Consider the following 21,711-nt stretch of genomic DNA (forward strand, 5'->3'; position numbering starts at 1 on the left):
AGCAAGCAAGTGGAGGCAGGACCTGGAAAGCAGTCATCTAGGAGCAATCTAGTAATCCAGAGAGAGGATGGTGATTTGTACTAGGGCAGTTGAGGCAGACGGCAGAGGTGGTGTGAGATGCAGTCAAACTCCATGATTTGCTTAGCAAAAAAGCCAACTGGTAATGCAATTGCTGATTATAACTTACTTGAAGACAGGGTTTAGTGAGCTCACGTTTCCCTAGGATCCTGATGAAGAGGAGGGGCCGAAAGCTCGAGTGGCAGAGCTGCAGTCATAGAATGGCCAGCAGCAGAGACAGGGCCCCAAGGCAGTGGTCAGGCCAGTGCTGTCTAAGTGACATACCACCCAGTGATTGGGCATAGTTTAACTCTTCCTTCAACCTACATTTGTCTACTTTGCCATTCCAAGCAGCTTCTACCATGTCTGGCACAGGGTGGGCATGGAACAAACGTTTGCTGAATCAATGAATCCTTCACTCCAAAATAATAACATGTGACCATGTAGGGTATGAGGGCATTTCTGGATTTACTCCACTGTAATCTTAAAACCTCCTTTTAACTGCCAGGAGTTCATCAAGTTCATTTCCATCCCATTATTTTTCATCCATTCATGCAACCAATACTGACACTCAACAGTTTTGGGTCCTACGCAGAGATCCAGTAATAAAGGAGACATGGTACCTGCCCTCACTGCACTTAAATACGCGCTGTCCCTTTATAGCAAGGGCTTATATACTGCACTACGCTCAGTAATGGCTTCTTAAGCTCAAGGCCATGTGTTAAGGTGCAGATGCTGGGCTTTGCAGATCGGTTGATCTGGGTTCTGTTTTTTCTCCTTTGTAGTTCGCAGGCATTAGCAGTTTACTTCTCATTGAGATTTAGGTTCCTCATCTCTACAATGGGCTCATAAAGACTGTTATTTGCTCATCTCCTGTGCACTCTCTCTTCCTCCTATCAGGGTGATAAATGCACCCAGCTAATCTTCATCTATATCTCCCCAAATCCTTGGCACCAAGCATGACTTATGTATCCAACCATGGTGGGTGGTATCAGCACGAGTGTTAAGTGGGACTTCAGTGAAAGCTCCTTAAAATGTGTTAGGAGATTGCATCCCTTTGGCCTTGTGCCCTTTCCTCATCTTACTGTAGCCGGCAGCCCCACCAGCTGCCTGGGTGGAGGGAGCCTTGAGGCACATTTTCAAGCCTGAGTTTCTGATGGCCATGGGGCTGCTCGAGTTTTGGATTGCCTATTTCAGCCACCTTTTAATGCGACTATGTTTGAAACCACTGGTTTGGATTTGCTGCTCTCCACAGCCACGCTCTGTCCTCACCGGCACAGATGCACATAATACCACCTGCCTGAGCGTGGTGCATGCTGCTTAGGTCAGCCAAGGGTCTGTGGAATACCAGGCAGCCAGAGGCATGGGCATCGACCAGGTTAGACACGCACATGAATCCAGGGCTACACCAAGCCTTTTGTATCTCACGTTCGTAAACACAGGAGTTCTATTGTTCTTTTATTTATAAAAGGCCTTTGATAGAAAGCCTTCCATCATATCCCTAACTTGGCTTTCTGAATCCCTGAGAATCTAAATGTGTTTAGTTTTCCTTCACAAGCTGGTAATCCCACCTTCTAATTCCTTCTTTCCTGACAAGGTAGTTTCTGGACATGGATACCCAAGAGGAATCTGTGTACTCACTATTCCTGCCTGATTTTCTTTAATTCTAACAACATGAATATGGATGGCCATTTCTACAACCTTTTCATAAACGAGCTAGATCCCTAACAATATCTTCTTACATGTCGAGTTTTAAAAATATTTAAAATAATTCCATAAAGAGCTTTTCCTGTCAAATGTTTCAAAGTCTTAAGAAAAAAGGCATACATCCTATGCATAGGTAATTTGACTCACTCCATACAAAAGTAAAACAGAGGAAAGCTGTTTTCAAAATCTGCACCAATGGAATTTTGACTGGCTGTAGTCCCAGGTGGTAAGCCCATCATTTACTTACCAACAGTCCCTTCTATGGTCTTGTTTCTATTTCAGTATTTCCCCCCCCCCCCCCCCCCGCTGATTCAAACCGTTCTCAGTCTAGTTGTGTAGGACACAGCTCCCTGGCCCATGATGGTATTATGAGCCTTGTGTTCCCCCAGGCTGCGGCAGTCGGTCGCCGATCGTTGGTGAGCAGCTCACGGCAGCTCACAGCTCACAGCAGCTCATGGCAGCTCACAGCAGCTCTCGCCAGCTGCCGGCTGCTCATGGCAGCACACGGTAGCCTGCGGCAGCACTTAGCTGCCCTAGCCGGACCTCTATTTCAGTATTTCAAATAAACTCCACATGCATTCGAGTCACTGAACTAAAAGCATTACAGTTACCAATGAAGAATGCTCTCGAGAAAAACTGTCTGGGTTTAAATCTCCGCTCTCCCACTTACTAGCTTGGTGACATTGTCATGTTACTAACCTTCTCTGTGTCTCATTTTCCTCATCTGTTGTATGGGGATAATACTACCTACCTCACAAACTGATAAGCTCATCACAGTGCCCCATAGTGCTCATACAGAAAACTACCTGTATCACCATGCTCAACTGAATTACACACAAGGCCGAAAGAGACGCGGTGTTACAGTAGTCACTGGGTTTACAGTAACATAAGTAAATACCGGAGCCACAGCAGAGAGCATAAAATGCTGCATTTATTGTTTCTGACAACTGCATACTAACTTGCAGTTTGTGTTCCTGGCATCACCAATCTGAAATACAATTTTGCTCCTCAATTAAAAACAGTCTAAAAAGTGATTAGATAGGTTTTTTAAAAATTCATCATCATATATAGACTATCTTAAAAATCTTTGCCAAGCAACATGTTAGCTTTATATTTTAAAATCTCTGCATACAAATGAAAAAAAAAATCAAGGCATACAAATTTCATTGTATTGTACATTTTTAAATACCATCCTTTGTTTCCTTGAAAAGATTGCCATCCATTCCAAAATATTTTGAAGCCCAACCGCCCGTGTAAGACAGAACGAAGGGATTTAGAGGAGCCGCACTAAGCGCCGTCTCGGCTGAAGCGAAGCAAGAACTCTATCAGCGTCCTGGTGGGCCTCCCAGTCATGCCCTTCCGCAGGTACGGAATCTCGTCTTTGTTGGTCATCACGCCAGCAATGTCTAAATGCGCCCACTTCGGATGAGTCACAAATTCTTTCAGGAACGCTGCAGCTGTGCATGCTCCTCCAGATCTGAAGACAAAAGCCATTTTGATGAGAAAAAGACAAAAGCATTATCCTACCCCTTGTAGACGTGCCCTGAGCATTTTATTAAAGTAAGGTTCTCCATTCTTGCTAAGTAGGCTCTATGACCAGAGTGCAAAAGTCAAGCTTCTGAGACCTACGAAGAAGTTAGCCCAGAAATCCCTTCCAGATAGTTCTCCTCAGATACAGCTTTAAGCAGTGAAGGATAAATCCCTTCACCCCAGGTAATGAGTTCCCATACTATCCATCTCTTCCCTTACCATTTGTCTAAAATGACCTTTAGATTTGAAAGCATGCAAAATTGTGAGAACCAGCTGGGAAATATCTTGAAAATTAAAGACATTAGAAATTAATGTTTATGAGCACTACATCAAAAGAAAACTGGACAGTTAAACTTTTTGTGAAAGGGAATAAAATTGAAAAAGGTGATTCTGGCAATCAATGATGACTGTAAAATGTACTTTTATAGGTCACTTTACATACCTGTATTTTCCAATGTTATTAATGTCAGCAAGCTGGCAATCTACAACCTGTCTTGTATAATGTTCAAACAGAGGCATCCTCCAGACACGGTCCCCTGTGTCAACACTGGCCTAGAGAACAAATAGGCGTAACAGTTGGAAGACTGGATGAAGTAGGTTCTGAGTAAATTCACAGTGCTGAGTGTAAAGTGCTCCATGCAGGAAGGAAAACAAACTATACAGCAGGTTCCAGAAGTAGTTAATCATTAATTAAATACTTAAGAATTATAAAAGAAACCAAATCTGTTGTAAAATTATCCCACACGTGTGTAGGACATTTGTTAACATCATCAAACTAATATTATGGGTCTCAGTTTATATTATTAAGCTGGCATCCTGTAGTATGTCCAGGCTGTAAAAAAGTCTCCCTGATGTTTGTTATCTTGGTGAGCTGGGGGAACACATGTCTGGAACTGTACCACCGAAGACCAGATTCTAAGACAAGGTGACCTCATTCACTCATGTAATCATTGACACACCGATCCCTTCCTTAATCATTTACTGAACTTCTGATCACCACTAGGGGTTAAACATAAAGAAATTTAATATCTGAACCATCAAAGGGTGTGTTTTCAAAATACACTGTGGTCAAAGATAAGACCCAAAAGTGAAAAGTCAGGAAGCAGCAATACAAGCTGTTATTTGAGATCCGAGTAAATATCAGATTAATCAGCCAAGGGTTGAAGGTGGTTACCTCCCGGAAAACACACTGGAGAATGCTGTGGACTGTTGCCTGTTATTTCAGTAATTTTTATGCACATGTCACCTTAATTAAAGAAGTTTAAATTTTAAAAAAATCAAGCCCGACAATGTTGTGGGTGCTGTGATAGACGGAGTGCATGGGGGTGGAGCAGAGGGCCACAGCCCAGGCTGGAAGGAGACACCTGCGCTGAGGACCTCAGAGCTTGGGAGGGTCCAGCTTCACCAATGGCGAGATGACGGTGATGAAGGGGAAGCAGTTTAGGCTGAAAAAGAAGTTTAGGACTTTCAAGCAACATCAAGAATGTGTTCAGGGACTTTTTGTAGTTGTTCCCCAACGGCACGCAGTAAGCTCCCATCAATTACGGTACTTGTTGAAAGAATGAGGTGCCCGATGGAGCTGTCTCATAGCCGAGTGGATACACAGGGTTCTCTGAAGCTCAGGAGAGAGATGGGAGCAGTCAGCAGACAGGTGCTGGCTGAAGCCATGGGAACAGGTGAGTTTCCGGGTAAGGACCGTGAACACAAAGAAGGGTGTGTGGCCCAGGACTGAACACCCACCAAAGGGGAAGACGAAGGAAAATGCCAGAAAACGAAGCTGAAGGAGGGAACCAGAAGAGATTATCACAGAAGCCAAGAGCAGGGTGTCACCAAGAGATCAGAGTTATATGCTAGCTCTAGACAGCCTACGTGAGGCTAACAGTGGGTTCAGCAGTGGGAAGCTGAGGGCAGTGAGCGAAGGTATGGGGCTGGGGCTGAGGGGAGACTGCCCAGTGAAGGGCACGGAGGAGGCACAGAGCACAGCCGTCAGAAGTTGCCCTCATCACCTGCTAATGGACCAGCGCAAGCCCCACTCACAGGCTCACCTCCAGAGCCCACCACACGCCTTCGTCAAAGGCCCTTCCTTCCTTTACAAAGCTGTCCTCACTACCTTTCTACCTCAGAGGTTCTACAGTACAGCCATGGTATCTGTGAGTCATTGTCGCATCATTCTGAGGCTACTGGAGGAGGACGGTGGTGTCACTAATTTTGGAACATTTATAGAAAACTCAAAGCACTCTAAATCGAGTGTATTGCGTTTTTAGTTCAAAGGCAAATCTACAACATAAAAATCACTTTAACACGGGGGGAAAGAAATACATCATTCTAAGGCTAGACTACATTAATCATCTGTATAGTTTAGGCCTCTATATATTATTCCTACCTCAAATAATTTGTTCCACAACCAGGATGAATTTGTAAAGACCCCAGTGGCACTGGATCCCAAAGCTATGTCCATGGCACCTGCAAGACACAACCCATCGGAGGTCAGAGGTCAGTCTCTTCCGCTTGTTGGGTTCCTCTGCTGCTCAGAACAGAACTTTAGCCTTTAACCCTATTTTAATGTATCCCTCATTTTTAACAATAGATAAGCTTAGGAAATCCTTACTGTATATATTTAATTGCTTTCTGGTTTCTCAAACTAGAATTCACCTTCAATTATTAAGGAAAATGCAAAAAAAGGAAAAATTAGGTTGGTGCAAAAATAATTGCAGTTTCAAAGGTTAAAAATTGAAAAATCCTCAATTATTAGTTTGGTGCAAAAGTAACTGCGGTTTTTGCAATTATTTTTAACCTTTTAAACCGCAATTACCTTTGCACCAACCTATATCAGTGATCACCAATAACCTCATCCCAGGGATAACCATCACATATTTTTCATATTTCCTTGCAGATATTTTTCTAAGATTAAAAAAAAATAATTAAGACCATACTGTGTATGTCCAAGTATGTGTTCTTCCTTTTATGCTTGAAACATTTATTTGTCTTTTGTAAACAAATGTTTGAAAGTAGTTTTGTTCAGACCCACCTCTGTTATCTCCAGCCACCAGCAGGACTTACATACATGCGGTGGCAACAACCACTCACCTGGTATCTACTGTGTACCAGGCACCATGCCAGGTGCTGGCTGCTCCCTTCCTACAGTCTGTCTATGTGACTGGGGGAGGCGGGCACACATCTAGAGTCACATGTACACATTAATGCTTTACTTTTCAAATTAGTGGCTTTTTCCCATAACTATTCACTTGCCCTCAACATTCCTATCAACCCCGAAAGTCTTGCATCAGTGTTTAAGTTTCTCACAGAAAAGATAACTGACCTCAAATAAGAATGTGACATCTTCTCTTAAAGAAATAGAAAATGGTAAGCACAAATATTTAATATGAGCCGGCCCGCTGGCTCAGGTGGAAGGAGCAGAGTGCTCCTAACGCCGAGGTCGCAGGTACGATTCCCACATGGGCCAGTGAGCTGCGCCCTCTACAGCTAAGATTGTGAACAACGGTTCTCCCTGGAGCTGGGCTGCTGGGAACAGCCAGAGGTCAGCGTGGGCTGCTGTGTGCTGCCAGGAACGGCCAGTGGCCAATATGAGTGGCCAACGTGAGTGGCCAGCAGCCATCGTGAGCAGCAGGCTGCCATGAGCGACTGACGGCTGGCGACCAACATAATACCAGCATTGGCCAGGGAGCTGCGTCCTACACAACTAGACTGAGAAACAAGGGCTTGAACCAGAGTCGGGGGTGGGCGGAAGATGGGGAAAAAAAATTTTTTTTGTATGATCTGACTGGGATCATGGCTCTAAAGATGATTTCATCATCCACTTTAGAAAATTATTTTCTACATAATTATAGAGCGAGTACCAGTACCAATTTCAGAACTACGCATTGCAGAGGCATGGCTTCGATTTTTTCACAAGGAACATTTGGAGCTGTACATTGAGGTGCTAACTGAGCAGTGTTACCAAAATCACTCATAGTATAGAAGAAACATCAAAGCTCCAAGGAAGGTGCCGATGTCACCACTCTCAGCCCATCCAACGCCACAACATGCATTGAGAAAATGAAGAGAAGTACCATGAGTGAATGGCTGTCCCCTGAACTAGAAAGATTGGTTCAGTGTCTGCCAGGCCAGGCACATCAACCTGTATCATCTCACTTAATCTTCACAGAAAGCCCGCCTGTCAACAAGGGGCTATTATATATACCCTTCTACAGATGAGACAACTGAGGCTCTGTCCAAAGTACATGCTATTAGGAGGAGGACAAATTCTCTAAAGACTATGTACTTCCTTCTGCCACTAATTCAGGGCTGGGAATGGTTTCTTATCCTCCCCTTTAATTCCAGCTTGAGCTCAGAAGGGGCTCAGTAAGTTTTGGGGTACTGAAGTGAACTTGCACTATCAATAGCTTTCAGAGAAGGCCAAGGCCAGGGTGATGTGAAGGTTGGCTCCCTGATCAGGCTGCCTTAGTTACCGGGGACCAACTTTCCCACCTTCTCAAACCCTCATGCTGTAAAAAAGGTAGGAGCCGTGATTCCTCACTTACTACCATCCACCTCACTGTCCCCGAACACCTGCCCCAGCACCTCCATCATTCAGCTTCAAGTGTTCGCTGAACTGAACAGGGAGACAAAGGACCATGAAAATACTGTGACTCCAGCTTTAAAAAGGACGCTTAGCAAATACATCTGTGGACTATTAGACCCACACAATCGGGTCTAAAGAAAAAGCTCTGCTAAAGTAGACTCACGTGACCAGGGGAAGAATTAAAAACAAAGGATACAAAGTGATCTGAATTTTAATCTTATAAGAGACACAGACAGAATGGACTCCTAGAAAGAGAACTGTTGGATGAAAGATTATGAACATTGGGGTTTTTGCAATAAAGCAACGCCCACTGTTGGTCCTTTAGGAATTTATCCATTATTCAATGGAGCCGGTGGTGGAATGGCCTTCCCTCACCCAGTGTGGCCACATGGGGGCGCTGTGTTAAAGGGGCTTGCCAAAAACCCTCCAATCTTCACAACTCCAGATAGAATTGTCCCCAGGTAATGATGCTGGAAGGGTCCTGTAACTTGCCCAAGGCTGGCTGACTTGGTTTTATTTCTGTACAACATCAAGTACAAAAAAGTCAGACAGCTCAGTGGGCAGCAGATACGTCATTATTAATTTGAAAAAACAAAACAAAAAAAGTTGATTTTTGGGATTTATCACTAATTTCAGATGTGTATCAAATGATAATATAACAAAACGTGTTTTAGGATCGTTTTTGGATGTCACTCGGGAAGGGCTGATCTGACCCACTTGTTATTTCTTATTTTAAAGGTAGAGCCTGGCATGTTTTACAATAACAAATCTAATGTTCAAAACAGTTTACAACTACAGAGCAATTCCTCTGGTGAAAGATCTTTAAATGCAAATGGAGCGAGCCAAACTTCAGCAAAACAGTGCCCTGAGTACAATGTGTGCGCTGGACGCCAACAAGTACGACCCACCTTCTTCAAACAAAGGCAGGAAAAACTGACCTGTGAGGGTAGCGGCGTTGATGATGACCTTCGGGTTGAAGGTGTGTGCGTAACAGAGCGCGTCGGCCAGGATGAGCCTCCCCTCAGCATCCGTGTTGTCCACCTGCAAAGAAAAGGGTCAAAAAAAAAAAGGGGGGGGGTTGTAAGATAATACCAGAAAGGAGTATCAAAATTAGACACTCAAAACAATGTTCAATTTATAAGTGAGAAAAAGCTGGTGGGACTTGCTTTGATACTTGTCATTGAGTATCAAAGACATACTTAAATTAGAATAGGAATATAATTAATTTAATAACCCCTGTACCAGAACTGATGACTTTGGAAGCTGAAATGAATAGAAAATGTCTGCTCTATTTTACCAACACGTTAATAACAAGAAGGGGGAAAAAATCTCAAGATTTCTGAGAACAAATAGGATGCAGAGTTTAAGAAAGTTACAGTGAAGGCACAGCCTGGACCTCCAGAAATGAGACTTATGCACTGTCAGCAACTTTATATATATTGTACTCCCTTCATTTAAATTGAGGCCCAGTCTAATGTACATGCGTGACGGGCCCCAGCAGAGAACCTGCTGCCACCTCCACAGGCGTGCTGAGCCCACGACTCAGAACCGTGTTTTCCACCTGAACACCTACCTGCAGAGTGAATCACAGCACAGGTATGTTCAGAAAACAGCCTGCACTTTCACCGCTTTGCCATGCTCTGCAGGCCTGGCTGCAAATTCATGGTAATTTGTGTATACAGCATACAGGAAGTAAGAGGAACAAGATGTAGGGAAAACATTCTTAAAATTCCCATAAAGAAACACCTTTGACTTTGCATGAAAAGCTACTTGCAGTAAAGACAGCCCTCTCCTACGCGGAGCCTGTGCTCTGCACCTATTCCAGGTGTGTTTGGAATGCCAGAATGGGGAGGGCTGTGTCTTTATTTACAAACCTGTATGGTCTTCCCATTCTTGGCTACAATGACATCCCCAGGCTTGTTGGCCTTACCGCTGGGCATATTTTCACAAAGGGGGGCCAAACCTGTGGGAAAAAAATAAATGAAGGAACATGAAATGTGCTAGGTCCAAATATGCCACTTACGGGACAGACGCCACTGGTGGGCCATCAGAAGCACGCCAGACATAGATGCCACCTTAACCAAGTGATCAAATTTAGCATCACCAGTGACCCAACTGCCATTATGTGCACCAGCTATGGAAGTACACATCACCTATGTAGCTTCTTCCCAAAGAAGCCTAGCCTGATTCTATCATGAAGAAACAACTAAATAAATCAAAGCCTGGAACATCACGACACAAGCCTGGAGCCTTCAAAACTGCCAATGTCATGAAAGAGAAAAAAAGGGCGGAACAGGGTTCTAGATTAAAGAAAACTCAAGAGACATGGCAACCACATGCGATGTGTGATCCTTCATTGGCTCTTACATTTAAAAAAATAAATAGAAATAAATGTGTATACACACACACACACACCCCCCGCAATGAACATTTAGACAACTGGGAAGTTTGAATTAGATTACAGTATCTATCCTTGGAAGTCATAATGGTACTGTTATTACAAAGAATGTCCTTGTTCTTAGTAAGGTATTCACATGTCATTTAGTCTGTAACTTATAAAAAGTTCAGCAAAAAAACGTCCTTGATATGGGGGCTGGCGGGTACGGAGCATGTCAGACAGACCTGGATTCCAATTCTGCCTGCCCATGCATGGATGTGAGTGTGACATTGGGCAAGTCATTTAACCTAAGTCTCCCCCGCCCCCTTCTCTGTCTGAAACCTGGCAAACTCCCAGCATTGTGTCTGGTATCACACAAGGAGCTGTTGTGTACACAGCACTTTTTCTGTTCCAGGCATTTTCTGTGGATCATGGCATTTGATCGGCCATAACCCTATGAGGTAAGCACTAAATGATTCAGCAATGTCCTTCCACCCTGACTAGTGGGCTTTTTTCACTGGAGGAAATCAAAGACTTGACATAATGTGCCCTCGATTGCTAACCACATTTTGCAGAAGTAAAACAAATCAGTCCATGATTGCAAAATATATTTAACTCCATCAGTTCAGATAAGAAAACAGTTATCTCAGCTCAATAGCTTCTGCTAGATGATAAGCTATTCAAAAACCGTTTCTTGATTTTTTCAGAGTAGGGGAAATCATGTGTGTAGTCTCAGTTCTACCATCTGAGTGGATTCCAGAAGCGCTCCCAGACACATGCCATTGCCCACGCACCTATGACGTTAATGGGCAGATTGAGCTTGGCTGCAGACACGATGGCTGAACATATAGTGGCAGCTCCTCCCATGTCAGCCCTCATGAGGTCCATATTTGCAGAAGGTTTGATGGAGATGCCACCACTATGGGGGAAAGGACAATGCACAGTATTAGTAGCAAAGAAGAGGGCCAAGGCCACTTTCTTAAAAAAGAATACATAAGCTAAGGGTTAACCACCACATAAAAGCACCATCTACCTGGCAAAGGAAATTCAAATTTCTAAACTAAAAATCTGAATGATTTCAACATTTTAAAAGGTATTGCAGTCTTTATAAAAACATACGTGGGTGTCTTAGCTGATTTTATTTCTATTTGAATGAAATTTAAATAATACAAGTGCACACAAAGCATTCACCAAAATACAAAGCACGGATACAGTAAAGACATACCTATCAAAGGTAATTCCCTTCCCAACAAACACCAGGGGCGGTTCACTTGCATTGGGGCTGCCTTTGTAGTGAATTTCCAAGAAGACTGGAGGCTCATCAGATCCTTTGGCCACGCTTAGGAATGACCCCATTTCCTGTTCCTCAATCCAGGACTTGGGTCTACAGGGCAGAAAGGGAACAAAGTAAATACTCTTCGGTATCTCTCTTTCAAAGTCACTTAGAAAAAGCTTATCCATTTTGTAAAAAAGTGTAACATACAAGCTCTTAAAATGTACACGTCAGTACTTCAATTATCACGTCCTATTTGCTTTCTGTGTATTTTTGGCCCAGTCACTTGATTCTGAGTCAGTTCCTCATCTATAAAATTAGGTCAATGATACCTCCATCAAAAGATTAGCTATAGAATTACTAAGAAAATTCATGCCTGGTACATAATGAAATGTCAGATAATAATGCATAGTCAGTAAATAATTCTTACTTGATTTTTTCCCCCTAACCTACTCACATATTTCTGAAGTTTTAATGTAAAGATAAGGCTCTGAAACCGTACAGGATGCTTGTTTAAGATAATTAAGGGGTCCACTGCTTTACTGTTTGGCATTTCTAAAAAAGACAAAACCAACCAACCAATCACCCAACAAAAACTCAACAAAGCTACACTTCACTAACTGAACTAAAATATCCTATTTCTTTGCTTTTTTAGAACTGCTGGAGTCCAATCTTTTCAATGTGACAAGACAATAGTATGACAACACTATTTCTCACTGTGTCAATCACAGTTTGAGATGTCTGATTGAAGTGGGAAAACTAGTTATTTATTACCTAATAATCACCGGATCAAGGGGGCGATATAATGGGTATAGTCTTGAGTGCCAACCAGAAAACAGGCCATATTCCTATTCCTTCTCGGTCGGGGGTACAAAAGGGCTTTGTATTGATTTCTGGCCACATAAGTAGGCCAAGAGAAATCCTATACTCCTACAGAGAGACCAGCAACAACCACATCCAGGGAATGCTCCTTTTGCACTTGCCTGTCCATTTCTTGAAACTATTAAACCAGGATTGCACCATGGCGAGATGGCCACTGAACTTCAGAGGGAAAGTAAAATAAAAATGGGAGCTAGAGCAATAAAAAATCACTTCAAAAGGAACAGGCTATATAATGTGGGCATTTTTAATCACAAACTCCGTCTTTAATGTTTTATTAAAGGCCTACCCTTTTGGAAGTACTGTCAGTATTTTGAGCTGCACTCACCTAGAGGGGGTTGGGCACAGCTGTCTCAGTTGAATGGGTCACACTCTGTCCACCTAACACTCGCCGGCTCTGGCCGACCTCCCTTTGCTCTGCCACCAGCCTTGCAGCTCCCTGAACGGCCTCTGCACATGTGCTTCCCCACTTGAAACACCCAGCCCCCCTCTCTTTGGCTGTTAGCTTCTAAGCCAACCTCCAGACTCTGCTTAGGCACCATTTTGTTGGCAAGCCTTTCCGACTCTTCCCCAATTCCCCCAGCCTCTGCTCCTGCAGCACGCCTCCTCCACCTGCCTATTCCTTCCTACGGGGTCCTCACTTCTCAGAACAAGGACCACCGCCATCCATCGCTGTATGCCAAATGCCCAGGCGCACAGGAGGTGCTGTCACTGATGTGTAACCACACGGCCACAATCTGCAGACACCAAGGAGCTCTGGTGTCTCCTCCCATAAACAAGAGCCTTTGCTGAGACTCCTTTACAGGGACTAAACGTTGCTACAGATTGAATGTATGTAACCATCCAAAGCTTCTCCCTAGCTCTCAGTACCATGTTTTCTACAGATTGCATTTTTTCTTCAGTCTATCTAGACTAGAAAGGTTTTCCTGGGGCAGGGAGGGGAAGTGAACTCCAATAACAATTAAATACTGAAGAATTCTTTTAAATGGATGTTTCCTTGAGAAACAATCTTGATAGTGAAGATTCTTTATGTAAAGCAAATATCTCTCAATTTATTTTGGTTTGCTTAAAGGGTTATGGACAGGGTTATGGGTAGGTTATGGGCACTGAGAGGTAATGGAAGCTGGAGGAACAGCCTTTTATGCCCACCAGCCAAGCTGTGCATGACACCCCAGGGCCGCCTTGGGACACAGCAGCACTGCTAGCTCAGGTACCTACAAGGCAGATTCTCATTCCACCCGGGCAGGCATGCTATGTTCCTCACTTGTGTCAGAAGAGAAAAGATAGGAGGAATTCACCAAAACAGAACAAAATATATAAGTTCCTCAAAAAGTTAGAGTTACCATCTGAGCCAACAATTCAACTCCTAGGCACATACCCAAGAGACATGAAAACATTTGTACGCTAATGCTCACAGCAGCATTAATCATAGTATCCAAAAGGGAGATATAACCCAAATGTGCTTGAAATGATAGCTGCGGGGACAGGGGAATGCAGAGTGATTTCCAATGGGTACCAGCTTTCCCTTTGGGATGAACATGTTCTCACCTTGATTGCGATGGTAGCACAACTCCATGAATATACTAGAAATCATCAAACTGTACAGTTTACGTGGGTCAGCTCTATGGTATGTGAATTATATCTCAATAAAGCTGTTATAAAATACACGTGTGTACACACACACACACACACGCACACACACAGCGTCTGTAGTCTGAAGTCATAACACTCTCTCAAAGGCAAGGAAAGATATGATAGAATCTCTGAGCCCACATCCCAGCTTGTGTGTGGCCACTAGTGGGTGGTCTCACCTCTCTGGCCTCAAGTTACAAGTCAACAAGTCACTCCTCTGAAAGTTAAAGGAGCTGGATTTTAGGATCTCTAAGGCTCCTCCCAGCTGTGCCTGTGAGTTTAAAGCATAATCCTGAATTACCTGATGTGGACCTCTGTTTTACTACTAGCACCTTTGAGATTCTTCTCAATGATTTCAGCAAATCTGGTTGGCGTCATCTCATTGGCAGGAGTCTCCATCAACTGGCGTGCCAAGTTCTGGCCTGAAGCAAAGAGGACCCCTTTCTGCCAGGCCTCCTGGTCCCCGCTGGCAGAAGAAAGCACACGGTCACTGTCAGGCAACTTCTCCAAGCACTGACGGTCAAAATCGAAAAGGAAGACTACAAAAACGATGGACACATGGGACCTGGGCAGGCGTTTCACTTCAGAATCCTCATCTGTACAAAAAAGGGGTTGGACTGATGGGGCCCTAAATCTACCACACAGTTGATGAAAGAGGTTTCCACAAACAGGCCCGTTTCGTCCTCCTTTGCTGTCAGAAATGACGCAGCCCCAAGTGCTAACTGCAGAAAGGGTAGACTGCTCCGTGCTGACGGGACCTGTCGGCTTTCTGCCTAACGTGGGCCTGGGTTAGGCCTCTGAACAACAACCCCTCACAGGGCAAGAATCAGCTTTAAGAGAGAAAAGGGCGGACATGCATCTTGATCCTAGCTCTTCCTGTGCACAACAGGAGTATGGGCGGCGTGGAGGTAGATAAAACACCTCATCGTTCGGGGCTTTATCACGTGCTGCTCACTTGCCAGGTGTGCCTTTCGATCATTATAAAAACCCTATGAAATCAGAAATTATGATGCCACTGAACAAATGAAAAGGAAGCAGAGAGAGGTTCTGGTCACTTAACTGGGGTCACCCAGCCAGTAAGTGGGGGAGCCAGGATGCAAAGCCCAGCTGACGGGTCTCAGAGCCCTTATTCTTCACCATCACAGCATAGCTGCCAACCAGTGGGCTATGCCAAGACCCCCACTGTCCCACAGCACCATCTCCTGAGAGGCTTACACTGTCTGCTCCTGACAGCAGGGGCCTTGTCTTCCAGAACAGGCCAGGGATGTAACATGTACTCAATAAACCTGCCGAAAGATGAGGTGCCCCATCAGACCATGAGGGCTAGCTCCTCATCCCTTCACCTGTGTAGCTCTGGCATTCAGCAGTGCAGGCAGATGCTGGTTAAATGCAAATGATCTGGACTGACAGCTGCTGGGACCTGTCTGTCATCTCGTTCCCTCCCTCACTGGGGAGCTAACTTGGAGTCGCCTCCTAGTAACCAGTAAGCATGGAGGGGCCTAGGGAGTCATGGGGGACATGCGCATGACGAGAGCCAGGAGCAGAACATGGGGACTGATACCATACTCTGAAGATGGCTAAGGAGATGGGGAAGGTCACAGACAGGCTGCACAGCCGTGCCTGATACTGAAAGGCAGGCAGCTCAATCCAAAGCCCCCACTGTCAGAACCCCAGGGAATGCAGCCCTGATCTTAGCTTTGTTCGCTCACCTTCCATGGAGCTTTGCCGACACAACCACCTTCTTTTTCTGCTTGAGGTCATCAAACTCATAAAGACCGAGCACTGCCCCTTCCGCAGCCGCCTGGGCATCTCCACAGGGATCGACCTCCACAGACGAGATCTCCAGGTCTTGAATCTGCCTGCACCCCGCTTCAAAAGGACAGAGGAACCAGAAAATCAGAGTTAGAGACAACTCGAATAGCAGGAGGCAGAGGCATGGTGTGGTGTGCCGAGCAAACAACAGGACGGGGTTTCAATTCTCAGTTCTGACACTTGAACTTCTATGCCCCTGTTTCCTCTTAGGTAAAATGAGGATGTGCACACACCTCACAAGCTGTGGGAGGACAGACTGACAGATCAAATAACTGGTCTGGCTTGGTGTGGAGTGGCCACTATTGCTAGTATTACTTCTGAAACTAGGATTTCCTGATGAAGCGTCCCAGTCACCAGGAGCTTGCCATATTAAAAATGACAGGAGTGAGGACATTGAAATCATATCCAAGGAACTGGCCAGAGTCCGTTCTAAAAGTTATGAAATAATCATCCAACATGAACTTTGAAAGTAAATTTAACAATCACATATGGTATACACCTGGGACCAAAGCTCAACTCAGCTAATTTCCACCGCCTCAGCAATGCTTTCAAAGCATCTTTACACACACAGTCTCTGTGGTGAAGCCCTCGTCCTGCTGCTCAGCTCTGAAGGGACTCAATGGGACTCAACTTTTAAACCAGCCACATGACAAACTGTGGCCTTTGGCAACTAGTGATGAACAAGCACCCCACACTTTGTGTCTATTTTCTCTGAGGACTCTGTGTGATTTAAAAATTGTATTATACCAGGGTTGCATTACAAAAGAAAAAAAAAATCCACACACCAGAACTTTCTGGTAAAACAGAGTCTCTATAGTCAATACTGAGAGAGTGAACAAATGGTCATGAAACCTCCCAAGAAATGTAAAGAAAGAAATATGAATATCAGGTAAGGGAAACTGAACATTCGTTCAGAAGAGTTATTTCTCTGTGAACGTGGAAGGGATGGTGATGGTAAGATGACCAAAAGAGGGAAGGCGGATAATCTTAAAAAGTAGACCCCTTGGGAATCTCCATCAATATTAAATAAACATCAAAAGTAAAATAACCTGCAACGGCCACTCTGATGTTTTCTTTGCCTTCATGCCAGTTTTCCTGGTCATCCACTCCAGCCGCCTTTTTGCCGAGGCCGACCACCACCACGCTGGGGAAATCCTGTTTGGCAAACACACCAAATCAGCCACTTTCCATCTTTAAAGCATTCCTTTCCAGCAAGGAGTGGTACGCAGGCTCCCACATGACCACCTTAACCACAGCTCAGAGCAAAATCACCGTGAAACTAACTGGTAGCTGGGTTTTTAGCCCTGCATCTTGTAAAATATTACAAGAGTGTTTGAAAGGGAGAGTGAGGATAATCCTGTAAATAATTCTATGTAAGAGCTCCCCAACGCTGGCAACTGAACAAAGAAAGCCTGAAGATTGAGGAATACGAGAGAGGCGGTACTTTTTGACAGTGATTTGCCTCTTTACAATCTTATAAATCATATTCAACACTAGGACAGACTATACATACAATCTAATATGACTATGCAGCCACACTCCTTGGCATATATAGTAATAGGTGTGCACCAAGGGTTTGCCAGATAAACCCTATCCTCAGCTCATACCTCATGCAGACCATAAAAGGTTCGGGTTTTGCCAGCCTTCAGAGGTGGTCCAGATCTGAAACAAGAGGGAATAGTGTTTCAAAAAATTAGTTTGCTCTGTTCCCTGGAGAAGTGACATATATACATATGTCATTTCGCATTATTAAAACACTGTGCTGTTTCTGTGAATTTGCTGCACTTATGCTTTTATCAAAACACAGAATTCTCTCAGGCCAGATCTCTCTGATGCAGCACTTTTAATTCTAGCTCAAAAACTACTTAGCAAACTTCCAGACTAGATGTAATACAAACTTATTTGAAATATAGAAAGAGATACCACAGATGGGGAATGTGTGGCTGCAGAGGAGAGCCGAGCACTAGATGAAGGCCGAACGGAATTCTACAGTTTTCTAAGATATAAGATACCAACTTATGTGGCTGGCCCAACTGCGGTGTGTCTGGCGTGGAGGTTGTTTGTGGGGGCTTATCTGCAAGTGGGACACTGAGCAACTGCTAAACAAACTAGGTGGCAACGCAGGACTAGAGTCAGGGCCTGGACGCCCTGGTGCAGAACTGTTTAAACAGTCAGGAAGGCAGGTTGTTCTGTACTCTGTGCAGGTCAGCTTTGCAATCAATGAGTTAATCAAGGCACATGAGAAGGCTGTCTACTGGTGAAGGACCACAAACTAACGGGGGAGGCAGATTGTTATCGAATGATTAGACAGCAATACCATTATGAGATTCCACGTATTAGATCCCAATATATTATCTATAACCCGAATAAGATGTAGTTGCAGAGGCTTATGTTGACACTTCTATTTCTGTCCAATGTGGCCTGCAGCTCGGAAGGACTTTGAAACTTCAATATTTCCCCACACCCTGGCTAATCCCAGAGAAGTCCCACCCAGATTGACTGAATGAAAATCTGCATTCTAACTCTACCCTCAGGAGATGCACCGGCACTTTAAGATGTCAGAAGGAACTCAGGATATGCAATGGAAGGAGCAGCCTCCTGAGGCTGTGTTGAACTAGCCCAGGGACACTATTTCCCCCCAAGTGAAGGGGAGTTAAAGGAAGTGAGAGAGGCTTTGGGAAGGAGGATGGGTGGCTGGGAAGAAAAGAATTTGAGCTAGGAGAGTGGACTGAGGAAATCTGGTACTTTCCAGAGCCTTCTGGGTCAGGCTTTCACAATAAGTTTGTAATGGGTTGAGGGGACCTGACTTCCCAGAATTGTAGACCCACACATAGTGAAACAAAAAGTACCAAAGTGCATTCCAGGAGACACAAACTTTCATTTCCACTGGGCTGATACTGCCCAGCACGCTTCCGAGCATTTTAATCTATTAATAAAGCTGAGAAAAAAACATTCTCTTTTGTTTTCAAGGCATTTAAAAAACTGGGACCCATAGGCAAATACTTACATGTTCAAAATTTCTCTCAGCTTTCCAGACACCAATTTATCAAAATTCTCTCCTGCACTTGTAAACTGTGGCACGTCATTTTCTTTTTCTTTGGTATAGATTCCTAAAACAAGGCCCTGAGAACAAGCAAAGAGATGAATAGCTTGGGTGGATCCTTTAGAGGGGGACTCAGGGGTCCCCGGAATTCCAGAAGGAGCAAATAGTTCCACCCAAACCGTGTTCCCCTCAAGGACAGAAGAACAAAGCCAAAACAGAAGCAGGTGCTGGGCAGTTGGCTACACTCACGTCCTGCCTAAATGTTTCCAATTCCTGCCAAATCAAGACTGTAATTCCTACCTGTCCTGGGTCTTCATGGTCCTGCCCAAGAAAGGGTTTTCACAACATAAAGGGCTTCCTTCACTTTTAATTAAAGAAGAGCAGAAAGGCGTTTTAAGAAAACAATTCCATTTGGAACCAAGTCAGACCTCAAAGACTTCAAAACATGTCGCTCCAAAATATGCCAAATGTGTCATATTGATTACTTTGTGCAGCAGGCACTGAGACACAACAGATACAGGGAGGGCTCTCCGACCTCCCACTTTTTACCCAAAAGCAGATCATAAAATTTCCCACAAGGAAGATCCTCTCTCTGTACCAGGAAGAGAGAACATTCTTATCATCAGAGACTGGGAATCAACACCATAAAGGACTGGTACAAACAAATCTACTGAAATAACCCTTATCTTCCATTAGTTTCCCCCATCTATTTCCTTGTCACTGTGTCACAATCTACTGCCCCGTAACCCAAGCCCCTGTCTTGTTGCATGCCCACAATTTCTCATCCTCTGTTTAAAAAGGTGTATAAGCTTTTCGGCTTAAAGGCTTTTGGGTCTTCATTTTCCTTTTGAAGGCTCCCATGTACATGTAAAAATATCACACAAAATTTGTATGCTTTTCTCTTGTTAATGTCTTATGTCTGTTTCATTCTTAGGCCCAGCCACAGCACCTACGAGAGTAGCAGTAAGTTTTTCCTCCCCTACAACCTTCAAAGGCAAATCTGATATTCTGGGATGCTATCCCAGTAAAGCCAATGGCTGCACTTGCCAGTACTAATAAGAACTCTGGCCAGCTTGCAGGCTGAAAGAGAGAAAAAGGATGCAACTTTGCAGACAGGGATGGGAGCAAAGCATTCTGCCCAGCACTCTGTGGCTTCTAATTACTGAAATTAGGAAGTCAACCTAGGAATCAGTATTTGCCTTTGCATGGCAATTTATGATTTAACAATGTTTTCTGCCTTATGGCAACTCTGTGACGTGGCAAGAACATGTAGTCTTCTCATCTGACAGATAAAAAGGAAACTGAAACCTGGTCTGATATACTAGCCTGGGTACGATAGAACTGTGTGAGAATCCTGATGCCTTCCCTCAGTCCTTTGTCCTTTCCACTAAAACCACACTGGTACTTGGACCAAATCGTATCCTGTCCTTTAGATCAAAGAAAACAGGTTTCCTTGGCGTTGGTAACCTTTCCAGGTTCTAACTTTCCTAACACTGCCCATTCCCCAGATTCCACAGAACCAAGTGAGGAACGGAGGAGACAGGACACAGCTGTTACCTGGGCAGGATGTCACACAGTGTTGGAAAGAGCACCAGACAAGCATCCTGTCCCTCTGCCATCTGACATAACCAGAGACCTGAGCTCAAGCCCTATGTAGAACCTTCCTCACCAGGGACAGTCATTTCTTTTTGGTCCTCAAGCATGACTGGTTCTCCTTCCACCCAGCCAGTCCCCTTTCCAGATTCTCCACATCCCAAGAGTGACTTTCTTCCTTATTTTCTGGAGCTCAGTTAAGTGGAGAAGGTTTTTCCTCTGGCAGATGCTCTCCTCTTAATTTCACAAAGAGATGGTTCTCTTTGCAAAGCCTTTTTCCCTACAGAGGCACTATTTTTCTCTAGAAAGCCGTTCAGGCAGTTGACTCTAGGAGGACCCGTCTTTTCCAGGCCTCCCACTTGAGCTGTGGAGGGCGGGAGGTGTGTAGCCCGGCTGGCCGGCTCCCGGACCTTAGAGGACATTTCACCTCAGCAGACTTGGGCTACCTCCTGGCTAAGGTGGGAACAATAGCGGCACTGTTCCTTTCCTGAGTTTCTGCGAGGACTAGACAAAATAATGAAATCAGGGCACAGCACAGAGGGGGAGCTCGGGAAATGGTGGCTGCGGCTACTCCATCTCGCCCAGCGTTCGGATCCCAGCACTCTTCCAAGCAAGAGAGCGCACCCTCGGCTGGAGAATGTTCGCGGGATCGGCAGCCCCGAACCCCCGGCCCCTAACCAGGCTGAGCTCTGCAAAGGGAGGGAACTTTTGAGCCCATTTTTACAACTTGGCGCAAAAGCCAGGGACATCGTGGCCTCGACCCGCCCCGCAGCCCCGTGGCCCGCGGGCAGGGCTCTCGGGGGCGGCCCCGGAGCCCGCCGCGGCATCTCACCTTCGTCATGTCTGCGGTTGCGAGACCTCGACCCCAGAAATCCTTCACCCGAAGACGTCGCACGGCGACTCTACCGGCTGCCGGAAGAGTCAGCAAGAACATCTTCTCGGCTCGGCCCCTGGCGCCGCCCTTCAGCGAGCACGTGGTGCCTGGAAGGTGGGAGAGCGCCTGGGAGCCGGGCTTCCGGCGGCAGCGGGCGCGCGCCTAGGGGGCGGGGCAGGTAGCAAGGAGTGTGCCTGGCAGGCACTAGGGGCGTGGCGAGAGGGCTTCTAGGGGCGGGGTTCTCCAGTGCGCGCCGGCGCGCGCCTGAGGGGCGGGGCAGGTGCCAGGGGGCGGGGCGGGCGGTGCTGGGATGGATGCGAGGCTGTGGCGGAGACTCAGGGGTGTGCCATCG

General features: G+C 45.2%; 1 protein-coding gene across 1 annotated transcript; it reads right to left on the bottom strand.

Annotated features, from left to right (window-relative positions):
- Positions 1 to 2,675: 2,675 nt before the first annotated feature.
- LAP3 (leucine aminopeptidase 3) lies at positions 2,676 to 21,482 on the bottom strand. The gene is made up of 13 exons (XM_019744438.3): positions 21,318 to 21,482; positions 18,857 to 18,972; positions 17,457 to 17,511; positions 16,899 to 17,004; positions 15,747 to 15,906; positions 14,339 to 14,503; positions 11,479 to 11,637; positions 11,048 to 11,172; positions 9,751 to 9,839; positions 8,815 to 8,917; positions 5,678 to 5,757; positions 3,737 to 3,846; positions 2,676 to 3,241 (listed from the first exon to the last, which is right to left on the bottom strand). The coding sequence occupies exons 1-13, from the start codon at positions 21,417 to 21,419 to the stop codon at positions 3,052 to 3,054; spliced, it is 1,560 nt and encodes a 519-aa protein (XP_019599997.2). The 5' UTR covers positions 21,420 to 21,482; the 3' UTR covers positions 2,676 to 3,051.
- Between the last annotated feature and the right edge of the window lie 229 nt (positions 21,483 to 21,711).

The sequence above is a fragment of the Rhinolophus sinicus genome, chromosome 1 (assembly GCF_057876585.1).
Source record: "Rhinolophus sinicus isolate RSI-liver-muscle chromosome 1, RSI-T2T, whole genome shotgun sequence".
Taxonomy (NCBI): domain Eukaryota; kingdom Metazoa; phylum Chordata; class Mammalia; order Chiroptera; family Rhinolophidae; genus Rhinolophus; species Rhinolophus sinicus.

Bases quoted from the DNA above. Each gene is read 5' to 3' on its own strand.
- LAP3 (XM_019744438.3), bottom strand. From the start codon at position 21,419: ATGTTCTTGCTGACTCTTCCGGCAGCCGGTAGAGTCGCCGTGCGACGT. The intron at 18,973-21,317 runs GTGAGATGCCGC...GCTTGTTCTCAG, and splicing joins CAACCGCAGACATGACGAAG to GGCCTTGTTTTAGGAATCTA. The intron at 9,840-11,047 runs GTGCGTGGGCAA...TTTTTCCCACAG, and splicing joins TCTGCCCATTAACGTCATAG to GTTTGGCCCCCCTTTGTGAA.